Source organism: Lepidochelys kempii, chromosome 10 (genome assembly GCF_965140285.1).
Source record: "Lepidochelys kempii isolate rLepKem1 chromosome 10, rLepKem1.hap1, whole genome shotgun sequence".
Classification (NCBI taxonomy): domain Eukaryota; kingdom Metazoa; phylum Chordata; order Testudines; family Cheloniidae; genus Lepidochelys; species Lepidochelys kempii.
In genome coordinates, this window is record NC_136389.1 from 10192465 (window position 1) to 10210896 (window position 18432).

The 18432-nt window shown below is 43.9% G+C and overlaps 1 protein-coding gene across 1 annotated transcript; it reads left to right on the forward strand.

Moving 5' to 3' along the window:
* Positions 1 to 606: 606 nt before the first annotated feature.
* On the forward strand, positions 607 to 16569 carry LOC140918164 (cytochrome P450 3A9). Its single transcript, XM_073361945.2, has 13 exons — positions 607 to 723; positions 4175 to 4268; positions 4975 to 5027; positions 7112 to 7211; positions 7804 to 7917; positions 8253 to 8341; positions 9331 to 9479; positions 10309 to 10436; positions 11239 to 11326; positions 12897 to 13057; positions 14259 to 14485; positions 15304 to 15466; positions 16068 to 16569. Exons 1-13 carry the CDS (start codon positions 653 to 655, stop codon positions 16164 to 16166), a joined length of 1536 nt encoding a protein of 511 aa, XP_073218046.2. The 5' UTR covers positions 607 to 652; the 3' UTR covers positions 16167 to 16569.
* The last annotated feature ends 1863 nt before the right edge of the window (positions 16570 to 18432 follow it).

Consider the following 18432-nt stretch of genomic DNA (forward strand, 5'->3'; position numbering starts at 1 on the left):
ACACTGGAGCTGCTTCTGGAATACATTTACATGAGACCAAAGAGGAATTAAATAGAGATGAAAGCAAAGAGTAGCTTGTGATGAGAATCACTGTGGGAACTGCACAGAAGATTTAACTGTATATATCCCTTCTGTTATTTTTCCTTCGGAGTGATCTGCAGATGCCACTGGTGATGAGTTAGATGAGGTGGGTGAGGTAATATCTTTTACTGGATCAACTTCTGTTGGTGAGAAGTCGCAAGCTTTTGAGCTTCCACAGAGCTCCCCCTCCCACCTCACAGGGTCCTAGAGCCTGGGCTCCAACTTGAGCCCAAAAGTCTATAAGCCCAAAAGTCTTAGCCTAAGGCTAAGGGGCTGTTTAATTGCAGTATAGACTTTTGGGCTCAAGTTGGAGCCCAGGCTCTAGGACCCTGTGAGGTGGGAGGGGGAGCTCTGTGGAAGCTCAAAAGCTTGCGTCTTCTCACCAACAGAAGTTGATCCAGTAAAAGATATTACCTCACCCACCTCATCTAACTCATCACCAGTGGCATCTGCAGATCACTCCGACACTGTTCTTTCCCTAGTCCCAAGACTGACCAGAGCAGAGAGAGGGAAAAAACCAGCAACTGAGAAGTTAGACAGAGAACAAGAAACGGAGAGGTACAGATCTAAAATGAACCTTCTCCCTAGCTTTTCCATTGAGACCTGGGCTCTCCTGATTGCACTGCTATTTCTCCTGATACTGTAAGTATAATTCTACACCTTGCTTTTCTACTTATGCTGTTTTCAAATTCCTGAAGGAGCGCCACTGTTAATTTAAATGTACTGGTCTTTTCACAGAATCATATAAGCGTAGGGCTGGAAGGGACCTCAAGAGGTCATCTAGTTCAGTCCCCTGCACTCAAGACAGGACTAAGTAATAACTAGACCATTCCTGACAGGTGTTTGTCTAATCTGCTCTTGAAAACCTCTAATGCAGTGGCCCCCAAACTTTTGAGAGTTATGCCCTGTCTGCACCCTCCCCAGAGCCAGGAGCAGTGCTGCAGCTCCGGGGAAGTGGGGGGAAGGGATGTGGCCAGGGGTAAGAGGGCCAAGGTTGGGGGCTGCAGCTGGGGGTGGGTCTGGGTCCGTGTCTGGGGCCAGGGCCAGAGACGGGGCCAGGGGCTGAGGCTGGGTGTGGGAGCAGAGCTGCAGCTGGGCCGCAGTGGGGGCTGGCAGTCAGGCTCACGCCCGGGGCTGTCAACAGCTCCACTCCTGCTCCCACCCTCAGCCTTGGCCCCAGGCCGAGAATGGAGCCAGGGCCAAGGGCCGAGGCTGGGGTGGGGCCGGGAGCGGAGCCGTGCCGAGGCTGGGGACAGGGTCAGGCGCGGGGCTGGGAGCTAGCACCACAACTGGGGGCGGGAGTGGAGCAGAGCTGGGGATGGGACAGAGCTGAATGGCGTTCCCTCCCCACCTCCCATGGGGGCTGGCCCAATCTGCCGCATCCCCGAACGTTCCTCCACACCCTGCTAGGGCAGGGTGCGGAGTCATGTGCTGCCCTCCCCCCAGGGGGCTGCAGGGGCACATTGGCCCCTTCCGGGAGTGGTGTGGAGCCGAGGTAGGCAGGGAGCCTGCCTTAGTGGCAGCCACGCCACACCACCAACCGGGAGCCGCCAGCAGTAAGTGCTGCCCAGCGGGAGGCCGCACCCCCAGCCCTGAGCCCTCTCCTGGAGCCAGCACCCTAAACCCTCTCCTGTACCCCAAGCCCCAGCCCTGAACCCCCTCCCAGAGCCAGCACCCAAAACCAGCCCTGAGCCCCCTCCCGGAGCCAGTACCCCATACCCCCTCCTGCACCCCAAGCCCCAGCCCTGTCCCCCTCCCAGAGCCAGCACCCTGTACCCTCTCCTGCACCCCCTCAACACTCTTCCCCAGCCCGGAGCCCCCTCCTGCACCCAAACTCCCTCCCAGAGCTTGCACCCCTCACACGCTCCTGCACCCCAACTCCCTGTCCCAGACTCAGCCCAGAGCCCCCTCCCACACTGCAAATCCCTTGGCTCCAGCCCAGAGCACACACCCCCTCCTGAACCCCAACCCTTTACCCCAGCCTGGTGAAAGTGAGTGAGGGTGGGGGAGAGCGAGTGGCAGAGAGAGGAGATGGAGTGAGTGGGGTGGGGCTTTGGGGAAGGGGCGGGGCCTTGGGGAAGGGATAGGGTAGATCCTGGGTTGCCCTTAAATTCAAAAAGTGATCTTGGGTGTAAAAGGGCTGGAGACCATTGATCTAGGCTATATTTCCCTAGTTTGTTTATGAGGAGGTCATGCGGAACAATATCAAAAGCCTTACTAAAGTCAAGATATACCCCAATCTACTGCTTCCCCCCATCCACAAAGGTTGTTACCCTGTCAAAAAAGCTATTAGGTTGAAATATTAGGATATGGAATGTTTGAAAACAAAAATTCTATATCCAGAGGATCCCCAGCCCCTGAAATTCTGCATGGCCTCTCTGGTTAGTATATTTCAAGACATCTGGACAAATGGATGGTTCACCCATCCTTAACTCAAGGAGGAGAGATTTGGCATATTCTCATGAATTGTTAGGATCTGGTTACTAAAACAAATTAACACCAAACCCTTGGGATTATTAATTATTTATTTAGCAGTAGCTGCCAGAGGGCCCGGCTAGGTTTGGGGCCCATTGTGTTAGGTGCGACGCAAACATGTAGTAAGAGATGGTCCTTGATGATCTTACAGTCTAAAGGTTGCCCTACAGAGAGGATATGCAGTAAATGGCACGAGCTCATGCTATTATACACACACGCTCTGCAAGATCAGTGGAAAGACAACGCAAGAAAACAGCATCCATGAGAGCAATTTGGAGGGTGGGAGTGGACAGCAAGCCAGTGACATACCCTGAAAAAAAGGCCCACATTTCCTTTTTTACAGGCCCGTGCTAAGCCCACTAGGCAATGCTAAACCCCAGAGATCGCTGTAGTACAGTGGTGAGCAAGTATTCCCTGTAGATACAGGTAAACTTGGACCAGATTCATCCAAACTGGCAAATGCTCGGCAAGAGTTCCCCACATGCAAATTGAGGATAGTGATGTTTCCTTTTTCCTCACTCTTTGTCAGTCTTGGCTGTCTGGACTGTAAGCTCTTGGGGACAAAGACTGTCAGACAGTGTGTTTGTAGAGCACCTATCACAACGGGACTGATCTCAGCGGGGGTTTCTAGGCATGACCATCATACAAATACAAAGTAGTAATAATAAAGAGAGGTGTAAGTTACAGCTCCCTACCCCAGTATGGCTCCTGGTGTCCCAGGGAGGAGTCACCTGGAAGAAAGGCAGGCTGTATGGCAGCTGGTGTTCTGGGCCAAACAAAACCTTTGATACGGTTTCCTTGACAAAAACTGGAGCAATAACGTTCATTTAGTGACAAAGCTCTTGCTTGGGAAGCTGGTAACCTCCATCTGAACACAAATACAGTATTTGAAAAGCACTTTCAACACAGCCAAAGACAAGCTTCAAAATGCTGCAGCCCAGATCTCATAGAGAAGCAGAGAGCCCTGAGGTAGGAGTAATAAATTTACAACACCAAAAAAGGGTGCTTCAGAGGAGAGAAATCTGCAAAGCTGTCAACAAAATTCAAACAGAAACCCAACAGACTAGGCTCCCCAATACACCACTGCGCTAGCATCAGGCTAAGCACAAGGAGAACAATACATGAAACTCAAGAACAGCCTTCACAAAAGCCCTGCTCAGGACTTAACTTCCAGCTCCAGTTTGATTTCTCTGCAAAAACTAAAAATCAAACAAACAAAAAACGTAAGCTTTGTTCCCATTTCATCATTACTTTCTGGCTCCTCTCCATGAGCTGGCAATGAGCCTAGAGAGGCTTCTCTTTTGTATTTTGCCAATGGATCAAAACCCCCATTTTTACTGGAGCACCTATTCCTTTATGTGAGGCTTTCTTTTACCTCAGGGCTATCTCTCTGAAGATTTGTGGTGCAGCTGTGAGGTTTATCACTAGCTATGCTTATTAAATAGCTTTACGAAGCACAAATTTTTTGGACCACACTTTCCAGCTTCCAGAGTGGGTGCTTCATTCCTGAGTAAATGCAACAGCTTCACTTCCCCTGGATAGGCTTTGAGATCTTTCAGCCCCAACATCACTGCAATTATTGTCCTGAAGCCTTCAGATTCTTCTGTTATTTTTGCAGATATGGGATCTGGCCATTTGGTTTTTTCAAGAAATTGGGTATCCCTGGGCCAAAGCCATTGCCTTTCTTTGGAACTGCCTTGGAGTATCGTAAAGTGAGTGTTTGAAGGCTTCTCCTGGCTCCAGAAATATATGTCCGTCATCATACAATAGCTAGATTTGTACACTGCATTGATGAGTTCTCCTGTGTGCTAAGCTCTGCCCTTATGCACAGGGTGTGTAGGACCCAATGCAGGATAACATTTCTGTAATGCAGATTATAATGTGAAGGACATGGTGAGCCCCGGGGTGACTGCCTAAACCAGGTGAACACATGTAGGTGGCTGGTTTGCTGTCACTATTTATTGAATTCCTTGCAAACAGTTTACTTAGAAAGAAAAGGAGTACTCGTGGCACCTTAGAGACTAACCAATTTATTTGAGCATAAGCTTTCGTGAGCTACAGCTCACTTCATCGGATGCATTCAGTGGAAAATACAGAAGATGTGGTGCACAAGTACTCCTTTTCTTTTTGCGAATACAGACTAACACGGCTGTTACTCTGAAACCTGTCAGTTTACTTAGAGACTCCTTAACCTCAAGCATGATATGCCCCTAGAATAACTAGATCCAGCTATGTTCTTAAAGGATTCTATCCCTCACAAAGACATAAGGAGTCACACAAGTCTTAGGAGCTGCACACAGGAGTGCTTGGCCTGGCTGCTAGCTCTAGATGTTTAGTCCCAAGACAGCCCCATTCCCAGCCCCTCCCCTGGAAACCCTGCTTCTTTTCTAATTCTATTTTAACATTCTCTCTCTGCAGGGTTTCTTGGAGTTTGACGGTACATGCTATGAGAAATACGGGAAAATCTGGGGGTGAGTATGTTGACCAACCAATACTGTTTGGTAGTCTCCTCACATTATCCTATAGTCGGAGTCAAAATTGGAGGGTGAAAAAAATCCACTGGAAGAGGAGATCTCAAAGGCCTGAATCCTGTAACTGGACCCTGTTCTCCATGTGGAACCCCAAAAAGGTTAATGGAGCAGCGCCCAGATGCAAGCATCCATCCACATGGATCTGATTGCAGGATCCATGCCACAGACATGCTATGTACATGTTAATCTGAACTCTCACATGAAAGCTGTTCCATATCAGATGCAGACTGCCAGCTTCTGCTCCCACTGAAGTTAATGGCAAAACTACCATTGACATAAAAGGAAATTTGTAACTTAGAAGTCCAGTTCTCCTGGACTGCAAACTGTAAAGGAAGGTATATGTATTCCAGATACTACACAGATATGCTGTTATTGTACACAGATCCCAGTTCTACCAAATCTGTTTCTGTCTCTAACCCTGACCTGCTGAAGCGTGATACGTTTGCATTACCGCTGCTCTTACTCTACACTGGATATTCCCTACATTTGCCACTGCGGTTATTACTTGGGCTACATGATCTGGTATCTTCTGCAATCTATCCAACTGGCCCTTATAACATTTTTCCATCCATTCAAAACCCATATAAATCCACATTTATCTTACGTCCATTATAGGATAATAAATCTTGAAAAATCTGGTCTTAAAACCATGATTTAAAACAAGAATTCAAGCCAATCTATAGGTGTATTTCAGTGCAACCTGCTGAAAAGTTTTAAGTACGTGAATCAAAAGGATGGAACAAATTTACTGCTAACATCATAACAAGAGTATAAGAGTCTGGAAATGTATAGTCCAAAGAGTGAAAGTGAAGGTACCTACTGCCTTTAGGATTCAGTAGCTCTGTGTTCAGTACCTCTCATTGATTTTAGAAGATGTTTGGCCTTCTACAGGATTGGACCCTTTCTTGAACGTTTGTAAAAAAAAAAAAAAGTGAAACAATCCTTTTGTTTTTACATTGTGTGATAAGTTACTGTGACATCCTGCTGAACATTATTTGCTTATGATAAACCTTTCGTTATAATTCAAGTTATGCATGACACCATGTGAGGGGCTTGTATCACAGAAAAATTTGTACTGTTGATAGTTTGGTTTTGGAAAAGATTTTCCAGTACAAATCTCTTACAGGAAAAATCCTATTCTAGGTCCAGTGAGAGGGGAGGGATTGATTTGAGAAACATTGAAAGGAATAAACGTTTTACTTGGGAAAATGAGGAACTGTAGAGAGCTGTTTACATGCATTTGAAGGGCATAAGCACTGAAGAGGGAGAGGAGTTTAGGGCGGCAGACAGAAGTACAACTAGGAGGAAAGGGATGAAATTAAATGAGCATCACCCATTTAAAAATGACACCTTGGCCTGAAATCTTTTACTTACTAGTGATACCAGTAGCACCCAGATGACTATAAATGAAAGAAAGTCGAGAAAAAACAGTATTTCTCTCTCTCTGTAGCTTCAGTTTGTTAACTATGTGCGTTTGACAGCACTTTGTATATAGCCTAAAACTCCATTTAACTTACTTTTTTTGAAGTGACTAAAATATGATGCTGGGTCTCTTTCAGAAAAGATACAGGTAGGCTGTCTTTTAGGGATATTTATGTGTGTGTGAGAGAGATTTTTCAGACAGGCATAGTCTCTCAGAGAAAACATTCCTGCAGTGGCTGGAAAAGGCAGGAATATATGATGACCTGAAGGCCTTTTCCATCTCTAATTTCTATGATTCTGTATATCTGTATTTCAAGTCAGTGCACTTTGCTTTAGAAGCTAATAAAGACTAGGATTTGTAGCTATCAGAGAAACACCAGTTTTTCCACTGAATGCATCCGATGAAGTGAGCTGTAGCTCACGAAAGCTTATGCTCAAATAAATTGGTTAGTCTCTAAGGTGCCACAAGTACTCCTTTTCTTTTTGTGGATACAGACTAACATGGCTGCTACTCTGAAACCAGGGAGGAAGGAGCTTTTGTTTAACTCCTGACTTTCACTGACAGTAGTTAATCATGGATTTTTATTTCTTTTCCCCCATAGGTTTTATGATGGCAGGCAACCTGTGCTGGCTGTCACAGATCCTACAATAATTAAAACCGTGCTGGTGAAAGAGTGCTTCACCACCTTTACCAACCGGCGGGTAGGCTTATAATCATTAATATTCATCAGAAAGATGCAATAAAGCCATAAGAACATCAAATACTGTAGTTAAACTCTGTAGGGATACACAAGGTATGTTTCGGAGATGCATTCAGAATGAATGCACAGCTGGCATTAATCTAAGTGGCCACTGCATATCCCTAAAGGAACAAGGGAGCAGGGGGACCTCACCTGGAACTGGATCCCCTGGCTCTCAGAGAAAACTGTTTGACTGCACTTTAAAAGCTGCTTAGGTTGTTTATTTTTATTTATTAAATAAAAAAAAAGTTCTTAGGACAAAGTCAGCTCTCAGTTACACCAGTATAAACGAGAGCTGAATTTGATAGTGTGTGTGTGCACGCAAGTGCATGAGCACCAGTCTGAGTTAGTGTGTGTACATTTGTAGAGGTCTCCCCCAGGGCGTGTAGAGTTGGTGTCTTCTTGTGGGTGTATCTGCCTAAGTGTAACCAGTGTGGGGAAGTGTATGTGTGTGTGTACATGGGGCGGGAAAAGGATTGCTTTGTGCACTCTTATGTTTAGTAGAGAAATCCAATAGCTTCTTGACAGCTATAAACTTGCCTTTGTCACCCCAGAATTTAGGTCTAGTGGGAGTGCTGGAGTCGGCTGTCTCCATGGCTCAGGATGAGCAGTGGAAGAGAATTCGTACTGTGCTCTCTCCAACCTTCACCAGTGGGAAGCTAAAGGAGGTAAAACCCAGAGGACCAGGCACACACTAACCCTCGGGTCAGTGCACAGGTGGCATTCAGGCTGAGATAGTTATAATGGTCTGGTCTCTTCAGTCTGATTCAAATGATTAAACTGGTCTATTTCATTTGTGCCTCCTAATGTAAAAAAAAGTAAAAAAAAAAAAAAGAAAAAGAAAGAAAGAAAGGAAAAAGGATTAAAACAAAAAGCCCCTGACAGTAGAAACAGATCAAGTCTGTAAGTACTAATGAACCTCCCCTGCACTTTTCAGAAGCTAGGCTTAACGAAGAAGTAACATTTGGTATGTTTAAGTCATGTCCTGTAATGTGTATTTCAGATGTTTCCCATTATGAAGCAATACGGGGAGGTTTTGGTGAGAAATGTTCAAAAGAAAGCAGAAAAGGATGAGCCTGTGGACGTTAAGGAGTGAGTAACTCTGCCAGGAACAGGAACAGCAAATCTTGTTAGCAACTCTTTGGTTCGTTCATTATTGGCAATGCAGGTTGTTCTTTGGATGAACCAAACTTCTGAAGTGATGAACAGGACTATCAGAAGGGCTAAAATGAAATTTAAAAGGGAAAATAGAGGTTAAATCTCAAGAAAATCTCCCTGGGGTGAAACCTGTGGAACATTCTCTCAAGGGAACTGGTGGACACCCCAAAGTTTGGCACATTTTAAACTAGAGTGGAAAAAACACTATAAAATGTAGCATAGGGAACAACCCTGCACTGGCAAGGAGTTTGAGAGGATGGTCTAACAGACCTTTACTATCTCTAAGGTCTGCGATTTAATACCTGAGGACCGAGACTTGGAGGTCAGACAAAAATTGTTTGTAAAGGTGTGCTTCCATGAAAGTTCTTAGATGGTGAATTCTTTGGGGCAGAGACTGTGTTTTTTTGCCTGCGTTGACCCAGCATGTTTAGGCACTACCGGTACACAAATAATAAATAAATAAAATATTATTATTTGATTTTTATTTATTTTTGACAGCTCATTTATTCTACCACTTGAGCACACAGATTTAATATCAGCTGTCAGCAGAACTAGGGCTCCTAACCTCTTAAAAGGCCACAGCCACTTGACAAGATATTCACAGGCCCTTGAATAGGTCTGATTCCACCAGAGGACACACACATAGGCCAATACATTACATTGTGTAGTATCCAGAGCAAGGCTACCAGAGTTTAGATTCTGAGCGCTGTAGGTAAAACTTCATGAAACTCTATTCCTTTGCCTTTAGATGTTCTACTTGTGTTGAGTACCTTGCCCCCCCTTTACAACAGCATAAAGAAAAGTCTCATGAGAGTTTTCTGTTCTTTAAGGAGATGCAATATAGGAAGGGAGGGAAAAGTTGTAATTACCTATTTCAAACCTTAACTCTCCTATCTGTGTTCTGTTTTCTGTCTTTTTCTCAGCATCTTTGGAGCCTATAGCATGGATGTTGTTACTAGCACTTCCTTCGGTGTGAACATTGACTCCATGAACAACCCCAAAGATCCTTTTGTCAAAGAAATCAAGAAGCTAGTGAAGTTTAACCTTTTTGACCCACTCTTCATTTTGATATGTAAGTTGTCTGTTGCTCACTAAAAATTCCATTAAAATGTTTCGTTTGGAACCGTGACTTCAGCATCAGAATGAGACAAGTGGTCTATTGGTTATACAATACAAGTGGCTATACCTGAGCCTATAAGCCAATGACAAGGCAACTTTACTGCCAAGGATAAAAGTCTCAAGGGTCACCTGAGACAAATTCTGCTCTAATTTATACCCATACAATCCCACGGATGAGAATCATCTGGAGTTATGTAAGTGCTAGTAAGCTCAGAATTTGGTCTATAGGTTGTGGGAAGGATCACAATACTGTGGGGAAGGTTTGGAGATGTTTGCTGGGACATGAGATGTTAGTGAATATCAGAACGTTGAGGTCAGTCTGAAATGACTGGAAGAATTTCAAAACTTTTAGTTTATTTTCATTCTGGTCCATATCGCTGTAGCATTGGTAGTGCAAACTGGAGGAATGTCCTGCACTCGGAATGTGACTCCCCAGTCTCAGTGACAGCGCCTCCAGTCAGACGTGGTGTGAAATAGTGGAATGCTCCTTTCGCTTTCATTTACATTTAGGGCTAAATTATATCATTTGTGCAGAAACCTGAGAAGAGGGAGCATGGAGCCCATCTGCCCCACGAGGAACATGGTGGCAGACAGGCCCTCAGTGAGCTCCCCAGTACACAGGAGAAATGATCAAACAGAGCCATCATTTAGATGCAGCCTCATCTTTCTAATAAACATTTTCAGTTGTTCTAATTAATATTTTACCATAGATATCTTAGGTGAAATGGACTTCTATTCCCTGGACCTTGCTTCAATCACAGTTATTTTTGTCTCCCTTCTAGTTGTATGCCCGTTCCTCATTCCCCTTCTTAAGAAGATGGATGTGAATTTTTTCCCCAAAGATGCCATAGAATTCTTCACAAAGTCGATCGCCAGAATGAAGGAGGACCGTGAAAAAGAGGCCAAAGGGGTTAGCAGGACTCTCCCAGTCATGATGCCAGAGAACATTCTCTATTCAATTAGCCCAAGAGAAAAACACTTACTTGCTTGAGTTAGAGTCCAGCAAAGGACCACAATAGTGTGTGATATCTCAGGCTATATCAGGGTAACACCCATGCAAACTGGATTGCAGTTTGGGTGTGCAAAGATTACGATTTACAGAAAACTACCCGTAGGAGTAGACTTGGAGAGCTGGAGCAGACAGAGGGAGAGACTCCACTGAGCAAGCAGTAGAGCTGTGCACCAATACACAGTGCAGTGTCACTGATATTGTGGTATTCAGGAGCACAGTCCCCAAAAGAGGCGGTCGTCACTCTCCAAAAATGACAGAATCAGATTTATCTCCCTGCTGGACTTCACCTCCCCCAGAGTAATCCTGTTTTAAGGGAGCTACTTGAAAAAGTCACTTACTGAGATGTAGTTATTACTTTCCCCTAAAATTGCACAGCTACATTAATGAGGGTGCTTTGCAAAGTGGACAAAAGTAGTTTAGTTCTGCAGTCGTCATTCCTTGCGACAGCAAGAGACCAAGTCTGCTGTCTTGGCTGACATCTCTCTGGGACTGGAGAGATGGAACCCTCCCAGAAGCATAAGAGTTTCATGTTTTGAGCCACTGTAACAAGAAAGGCATTTACATTCTGCTGGGTCCTCTCTGGCCACTCCTGGGGACTTTAAAATACAACCTTTGTGTTCTGAGACCCATCTTTGTGAGCCTTCCCTAGGGGATCTCTCACCAAACCAGCTCTCCACTGAGCGGTTACTTCTTTTCCCAGGGCCGAGTGGATTTCCTACAGCTGATGATCGAATCCCAGAACTCTAACATTAGCTATGAAAGCAATGGAGTGACTCACACATATAAAGGTAACACCATAAAAATACTCATACTTGTGAGTGCCTTTGGGGGCTGCTGGAGTGAGGGGAATAGGAACAGGTGTCCTACTGGAGAGGAAATAAATGGTTCATCCCGCCGTCTGCAGCTGGGGAGAGGAATCGTCGACTCACCTGGACTATACATACATTTTTGTCCAGCACAGAGTTAGATGGGGACAAGTGTTCATCCCTTTTATGTAACACTTTTTCCACAAGTAGAATAGAAGACATGCATTCCAGGCCAATTCCTGCTGTATAATCGTTAGCCTTGGCCAGTGAAAAATATGGAGTTGGTACCTACCAATATGGTAAGAGGCAAAAGCCAGCTCTGCTCCCCAGCTATTCGTTTGCATTGCATCACTATTCACAATTCATTTAAATACAACTGCTTCAATTAGAGCTTGGTTAGAAATATCCTCAGTTCTTCTCAGGACTGGGAGATAGCAGGTGTCCTGTGACATTTATGTAACCACAGAATATTTGGGTTAGATAACCTGAAAATGAACCACAACAAACTTGGCAGGAACCCATGTTTTGCTTTGTGTGTTCTGCATACACTAATCAACAATGCCAGAGGTTACAAAGCAATCATTAGTCCCTGTTTAATTTTCCCACCAGACCCATGAGCCATGCCTATGGGATAATAACAGTAACAAGAATAATAATAACAACAATAATAAAATAATAATAATAATGATTATTTTTATTATTAAGGCTAAGATTTTTGTCAGGGATATTTTTAGTCAAAGTCAGGGGACCGGTCACTGGCAATAAAGAAAAATTAATGGAAGCCCATGACCGGTCCCCTGACTTTGACTAAAAGTATCCCTGACCAAATGGGGAGCCCAGCTGCGGGGTCCCCATGCTGCCTGCAAAGATTGGGCAGTTGCGGGGGCGCTCCGAGCTCCAGGGTCCCCCTGTTCAGAGCTCCAGGGTAACCCTGCCACCTGCAGCGGCCAGGATCTGTGAAGGATCCCCAGTGCCCACGGTGGCTCAGAGCTCCGGGGTACCCCTGCAGCCGCTCGGAGCTTCTGGGCTGCCTCCCCGCACAGCAGCCAGGAGTGGGAGGGGGTGGGGCCCTGCGGTGGCTGGGAGCTGTGGGGTAGCCCCCACTGCCTGCAGCAGCTCGGAGCTCATGGCGCTGTCCATGTCCACTGGGAGCTGCCGCCACCTGTATCAACCAGGAGCTGCCGCCACCTGTATCAACCGGGAGCTGCGGCCCTCTTGCCCACATCTGCCGGGAGCTGCGAGGGGAGCCCTGCCACCCGCATCCGCCAGGAGCTGCAGGGGACCCCACCGCCTGCAGCCACGAGGAGCTGCAGGTCCTTCCTGCTGCAGCGGGCGGTGGGGGGACCCCGCAGCTCCCGGCCGACAGGGCTGAATTGATGGAGGTCGCTGGAAGTCACAGATTCCGTGACCTCCGTGAATACTTTTTAGCCTTAATAATAATAAATCGTTGGCCATCTATACTTCGATAAAATACACGATGTGCAAAGAGCGCAGCCTATGTGCTGTAATGTTTGGCCTCAACTTTTCTACCTGTTTTCCTCTCTTCTCACAGGCCTGACTGATACTGAGATTTTGGCACAAGCGTTTATTTTCATTTTTGCTGGATATGAGCCCACCAGCAACTCCCTTTGCTACCTGGCTTACAAACTGGCCACCCACCCTGAAGTGCAGCAGAAGCTGCAGGACGAGCTAGACTCAGTTTTACCAAACAAGGTAAGAGAATGTTGGCTGCTCAGTGATTGCACAGAGCCTCTTTAAAGCCAGTTTCTTCCCTCTAGTTAAGTCCAGTTAAGGAGACTGTTCTTTAAAGACGTTAAATACATGTGCTAAAAAACTACCATTTAATAAATACTGACTCTGCTATCCTGTGGAAGCTCTTGGTGGGCACACTTTAAGAAAGTTCTGCTTTCACTAAAAGGAGAGCCAATAACTTGCTTCCAAAATGGCATATGTTCATTTCAGGTGTGTTACATAATGTACCATGTATAGAATATACCACTGCAATCTTGCAAACTCCGCACCATAACTATTACACGCATAATAGCTGTTGTGCATTTCTCAAAATCTCCAGATGACATATGAGGGGAAAGGAGGCTGAGGGGATGATGAACACGGATAACAGTAGCCTGGCAATAGCAGAGATTACAAATCAGTCTTTAGTACAATTTTTAAATCCCCAATCTCAAACCCACACCAGTAACTCTGCCCATGGGACAATAAAATAAATCCTTACTGAGTCATATATGTATATTATACCAATATATACAGACACAGAGACACACACACACACATCTTGTTTTTCTTATATCTGCTTGTCTATATATTTTCCCCATACTACCCTTTTTGCTACCTATTTATCTCGCTCATCAGAATTCACACACTCCGCAAGGGGCAAATTACCTCAAGTTACTTTAACTTGCTAAACAACAATGAATTGTTTATGAAGCAGTAGCAAAGGGAAACAAGGAGCGATCAGGAGTAGATAGTTACGCTCATGGAAAGGAGATGCTAGATGGGAGACATGGAGTATTCTTGGAACAACTCAGGAAATTCATACCATTATTCATGGGTACTCATATTATGGTGTTTGTGATCTCTTACACTGGACTTCTACATGTCTCAAGAGATGCCACTTTTCAGAAATGCATTGGCCACACCAGGAGTCTCAGAGAATTGCTGATTTTAAGTACAAACTTTGTTTGCAAAAATGGGCAAAGATTTTCAGTAACTTACATTATTTAGGAAAGGAAAATTAAGGTGAATTCTTAGGTTCACACTGAACGTTCAGTTCAGCATTGAATGTAGAATGTGCACTGTAACAGATGAGAGGGAAGGACATGGTTTCCACACTGATCACATGGAAATCTGATCTAGACTCCCACATGCCAACAACCTTTTTCCCATTCCCCTGAAGGCTCCTCTCACCTACAATGCCCTGATGCAGATGGAGTATCTCGACATGGCAGTGAATGAAATCCTTAGGCTGTTTCCTCTTGGAGGACGACTTGAAAGGGTCTGCAAGAAAGACGTAGAGATAAATGGACTGACCATTCCAAAAGACACTGTTGTTATGATCCCAATCTCTATTCTGCATTGTATCCCAGAATACTGGCCAGAACCAGAGGAGTTCAGACCGGAAAGGTACAGAATCTATATCAATAGGGAATGAGCAATATAATTATCTCTTTTACCGATATTACTTCATTCCTAAATATCAGTCTCTTACAAAGAAATTCTTGTTGTGTTTAATCTTAACACCTGTTTGCCAATACAAAAGCTGGAGAGGATTCATCATTGTGAAGACACACCACTCATAGTTAAGGCTGAGTTGAATTTTGCACTTACAGCAGGGATTTAACAACTCTGTTACACATGAAGAATACAGCATATTCTCCTCAGAAGTACAGCACTTCCTCTCTGAGTACAGAGTGAGCTATCTGAGATTGTGCAAGTACATTGGTTGATTAATTTAGGAGTTAAAATTAATTTAAAAAATTGGTCCTTTTGAGAAATTTAGCACCCATTGTCAGACTATTTCTTTCTCCCATCTCAACAACAGAATAATACTGACACTTCAAAACTTCCCATATAGTCAGAACTCACTGAAATCTTTTCTAGAAACTACATTTGAAAACCATTAGGCTTAAAGGTAATTTTTCCCATTAGTATTCATCACTGAAAGTTTTTCCTTCAGAAGGGGTTGGCTGTAGAGAATTCCACGTAGAACTGCCCTCTTTCAAACTGATACCATCTCCCACTGGTCTCAGTGGGACTGAGGTCATACTTGCCCATAGTTAGATGTCATTTTCAAAATGGCTACCTATCTCCCATTGTTCCCAATAGGACTGAAACAACAGGCTGCTCTTAACAAAGATGTCTGCTGGCGACATCAGAGAGATACTTGGCCTCCTTTTTCTTTGCTTCCCTAATTTCTTTCTTACACTTGTAACTGGAATCAGGTTCAGTAAAGAGAACAAAGAGGTCCTGGATCCATACACGTACCTGCCCTTTGGAGCTGGTCCCAGGAACTGCATTGGAATGAGGTTTGCTCTCCTCTCCATGAAAGTTGCTATCGCCAGTCTGCTGCAGAATTTCACCTTCAGACCCTGCAAAGAAACCCAGGTGAGAAACCCAGATTTACATTTGAAAACTCAGATGTGAAAACCAGATGATTATTCACTGGAAAGAATGAATTAAAAACAGTTTTAAATACTTTATTTGGGTAAACAAATGGTAGAGGATGAAAAATGAAAAATAAATGTGCAACACAGATGTTAGAGCATAGAAGTGTAATACATAGCAGATTGTATATTGCATGCCTGTGTGTAGTATACAGTATTCTAAGATATATGGTAGGAGTTATTCTATAAGGGAAAAAATAGCAACCAAGGAAACATTACAGGACAGAAAGGAGAGGAAAGTGGTTAATCAGCGTTAGTGATACCTTCATTCAAGTACATTAGTCTGGGCCCATTGGGGATGGATGAAACTTCCATAACAAAACCCCAAGCAAGGAGTAAACTCTCCTGGACTGGGGCTTTCATAGAAAACCAAAAGTATGTCCAAGTCTGTAAAACTTATAGTAACGGTGGGGCAGGTTTTGAGTGAACCTGGACTGGATTTTGGGCAAACAAGGGAAAACAAAGGCATAATGTCTCTTTGATAATCTGTGTATATTTTATTTGCTGGGCTACAAATGTTCTTTTCTCTGTTAATGTTGCAGATCCCGCTCAAGCTGAATTCCCAGGGATCCCTGACGCCAGAGAAACCTATTGTTCTGAAGTTAGTCCCCAGAACTTATACCACACACCCAGAGGAGTAAGACCCAACAGAGTTCACAGCAGCTCTCCAGAGTACCAGCAGATGCTTTACATCATTGGGTCTCTCCCACAGATGCAGAAGAAGAGCTTCCGTTCATTCCAAAGGCATTTACTAAATATCTACATAAAAATTGTGACTGTCAGAAATGTAAACCTGGATAGTGACTGTAAATAGCTTTTATACCATCAGATTTAGAGAATGTATATAAAGGAAAAATTCTACTGAGACACAGCTCTGCTTCTCTGACTCCTTTCTAGTGAGATTCCTCCATCTGGAGAGGGAATTACTGTCTCATCCAAGAGGCAGTGGGAACTTTTTTGCTGGAAATAGAAATCACTAGAGCTACTGGGGGCAGGGGCGGGTGAATGCCAAGAGTTTTGTGAGTTGTACTGATATTTGAAGAAGTGTGTATGAACTGTTGGGCTGTTGAATTTACTGGGATGTGGTGAGATTATCCTAGAAACCAAATCTCTCTTGGGTCATATGTTAATGGAACAAAAGCATGTAACATTTACAGAGAACAGAATTAATCAAATGTTTGTTAAACATTTGTTGTTAAATCACTTCAGCCTTGAAAAAATATTCAGTCTGGACCCCTGAAATTACCCACATACAGCATCTTCCATTTAATTTACTGAATTTGGTCCTTCATTTAACTTGATCAAAGCTTCCGTTCTTACTGTAAAATGTATTACAAATAATACGACTCCTACCTAGTATTTTGGTTAAATGGATCACTTTAGGGCAGGGTTATTAATCTGATCACTAACCACTAGCCATTTGACAATGAACAAGATGACTGCAATGAAAGTTGCACTATTTAGGCATTGTTATTGACACTGTAGGCACTGCTATGTGCTAGGCACTCTGTGATATGAGCCCTACTTATTGTATGGGTTGCAAGATCAACCACTTAGTAAGGTCAAACTGATAGGAAGAGATCCTCAAGATAAGAGGTAGGCATCTCACCAAATAAGGGTAAATCCATCCTCATCATCGTATCCTCTCATAATACTCCACACCTGAACGTAGCCATTATATGAAGAACATACCCTCATATCTCAATGTCTGTACTTTGACATGCTAACCTTTTACCCCCAATCGGGGATATTGCAGATTATGTATTCCTTATGCCATCTGATCCTAAACCGAATTTTGCACCCCTTGATAATCTGTACCTTATTCCCTGATAACCAGAAACTTCTACGCTTAAACTCTGTACCATTTTTTTTATTTTAACATCATCTTAATAAAATTATTAAATCTATTTTCTTTCTATCTTGTAAGCCACTTAGTCAAGTGATTCAGATAAATGTGATAACAAAAACCTAGCCTTTTGGGCACATAATTGATATGCCCTTTCCACAGAACTTGTTTTGGTTGGCGTAGGACGAGGTAGAATATTCACAGCAAACACACAAAATATAACTTACTAAGTTCCTCTTTTGGGCAAGAAATGTTTCTTGTGTTAATAAAAATCACTAGAAACAACATGTCATAGGTGTTGTAATGATGCTCACTCTATAATATGGTAACACGCTAGGCTTGTCTACATGAGAACACTCAGGAAAGTTAATCCAAATTAACTACATGTGAATTAAAAGTGGAGTAGGTAAACTGCATTCGACTGCTGTGTAGACACTATATGCTGTTCATTGTTTCAAGAATGAAAAATATGGATAATTCTCCAGCAAGGGCCAGCTATGACCTGCCAGCACTAGCACATGGAGTCATATATATGTAACAAGATAACATTAATACATCTTCTAGAAGAAAATTACATCCACAGTGGCTTAGCTACATAAAACTGCTTTGCCAATGCAGGCTGCTCCCTGCATATACCAGAATTTTCTAAAGTTCTTTGTTAACCATCATCGCTTTTGGCATTTATTCAGCTACCAAAAAACTGTCTAGGTATGTGGTATGTGATATGGTATGTGATCACTCTATCCAATCTACTAGCCAGCTAGTTACCCTATTTATGTGAGTTTATTCCTTTTCAATCCAGAGACTCTACTGTCTGGGCTGCAGCATCCCATTTGTTTATCTTCTGCATACCAAGAAGTCCATGTTAATTCACAACATTAACCGTAGAGACTGGGGCGGTCAGAGGCAGGGTCAGAGGCAGGTGCTAAGCCAAAAAACGTTGGAGCTGCAGTCAGCATCAGGGGAAGGGGCATAAAGGCAGGGACCTGGAGTGAGGCAGAAAAGCAAGAACCGGGAACAGACAGGGGTCTGGGATAAGGAGGGCAGTAGTCAGGTAAGTA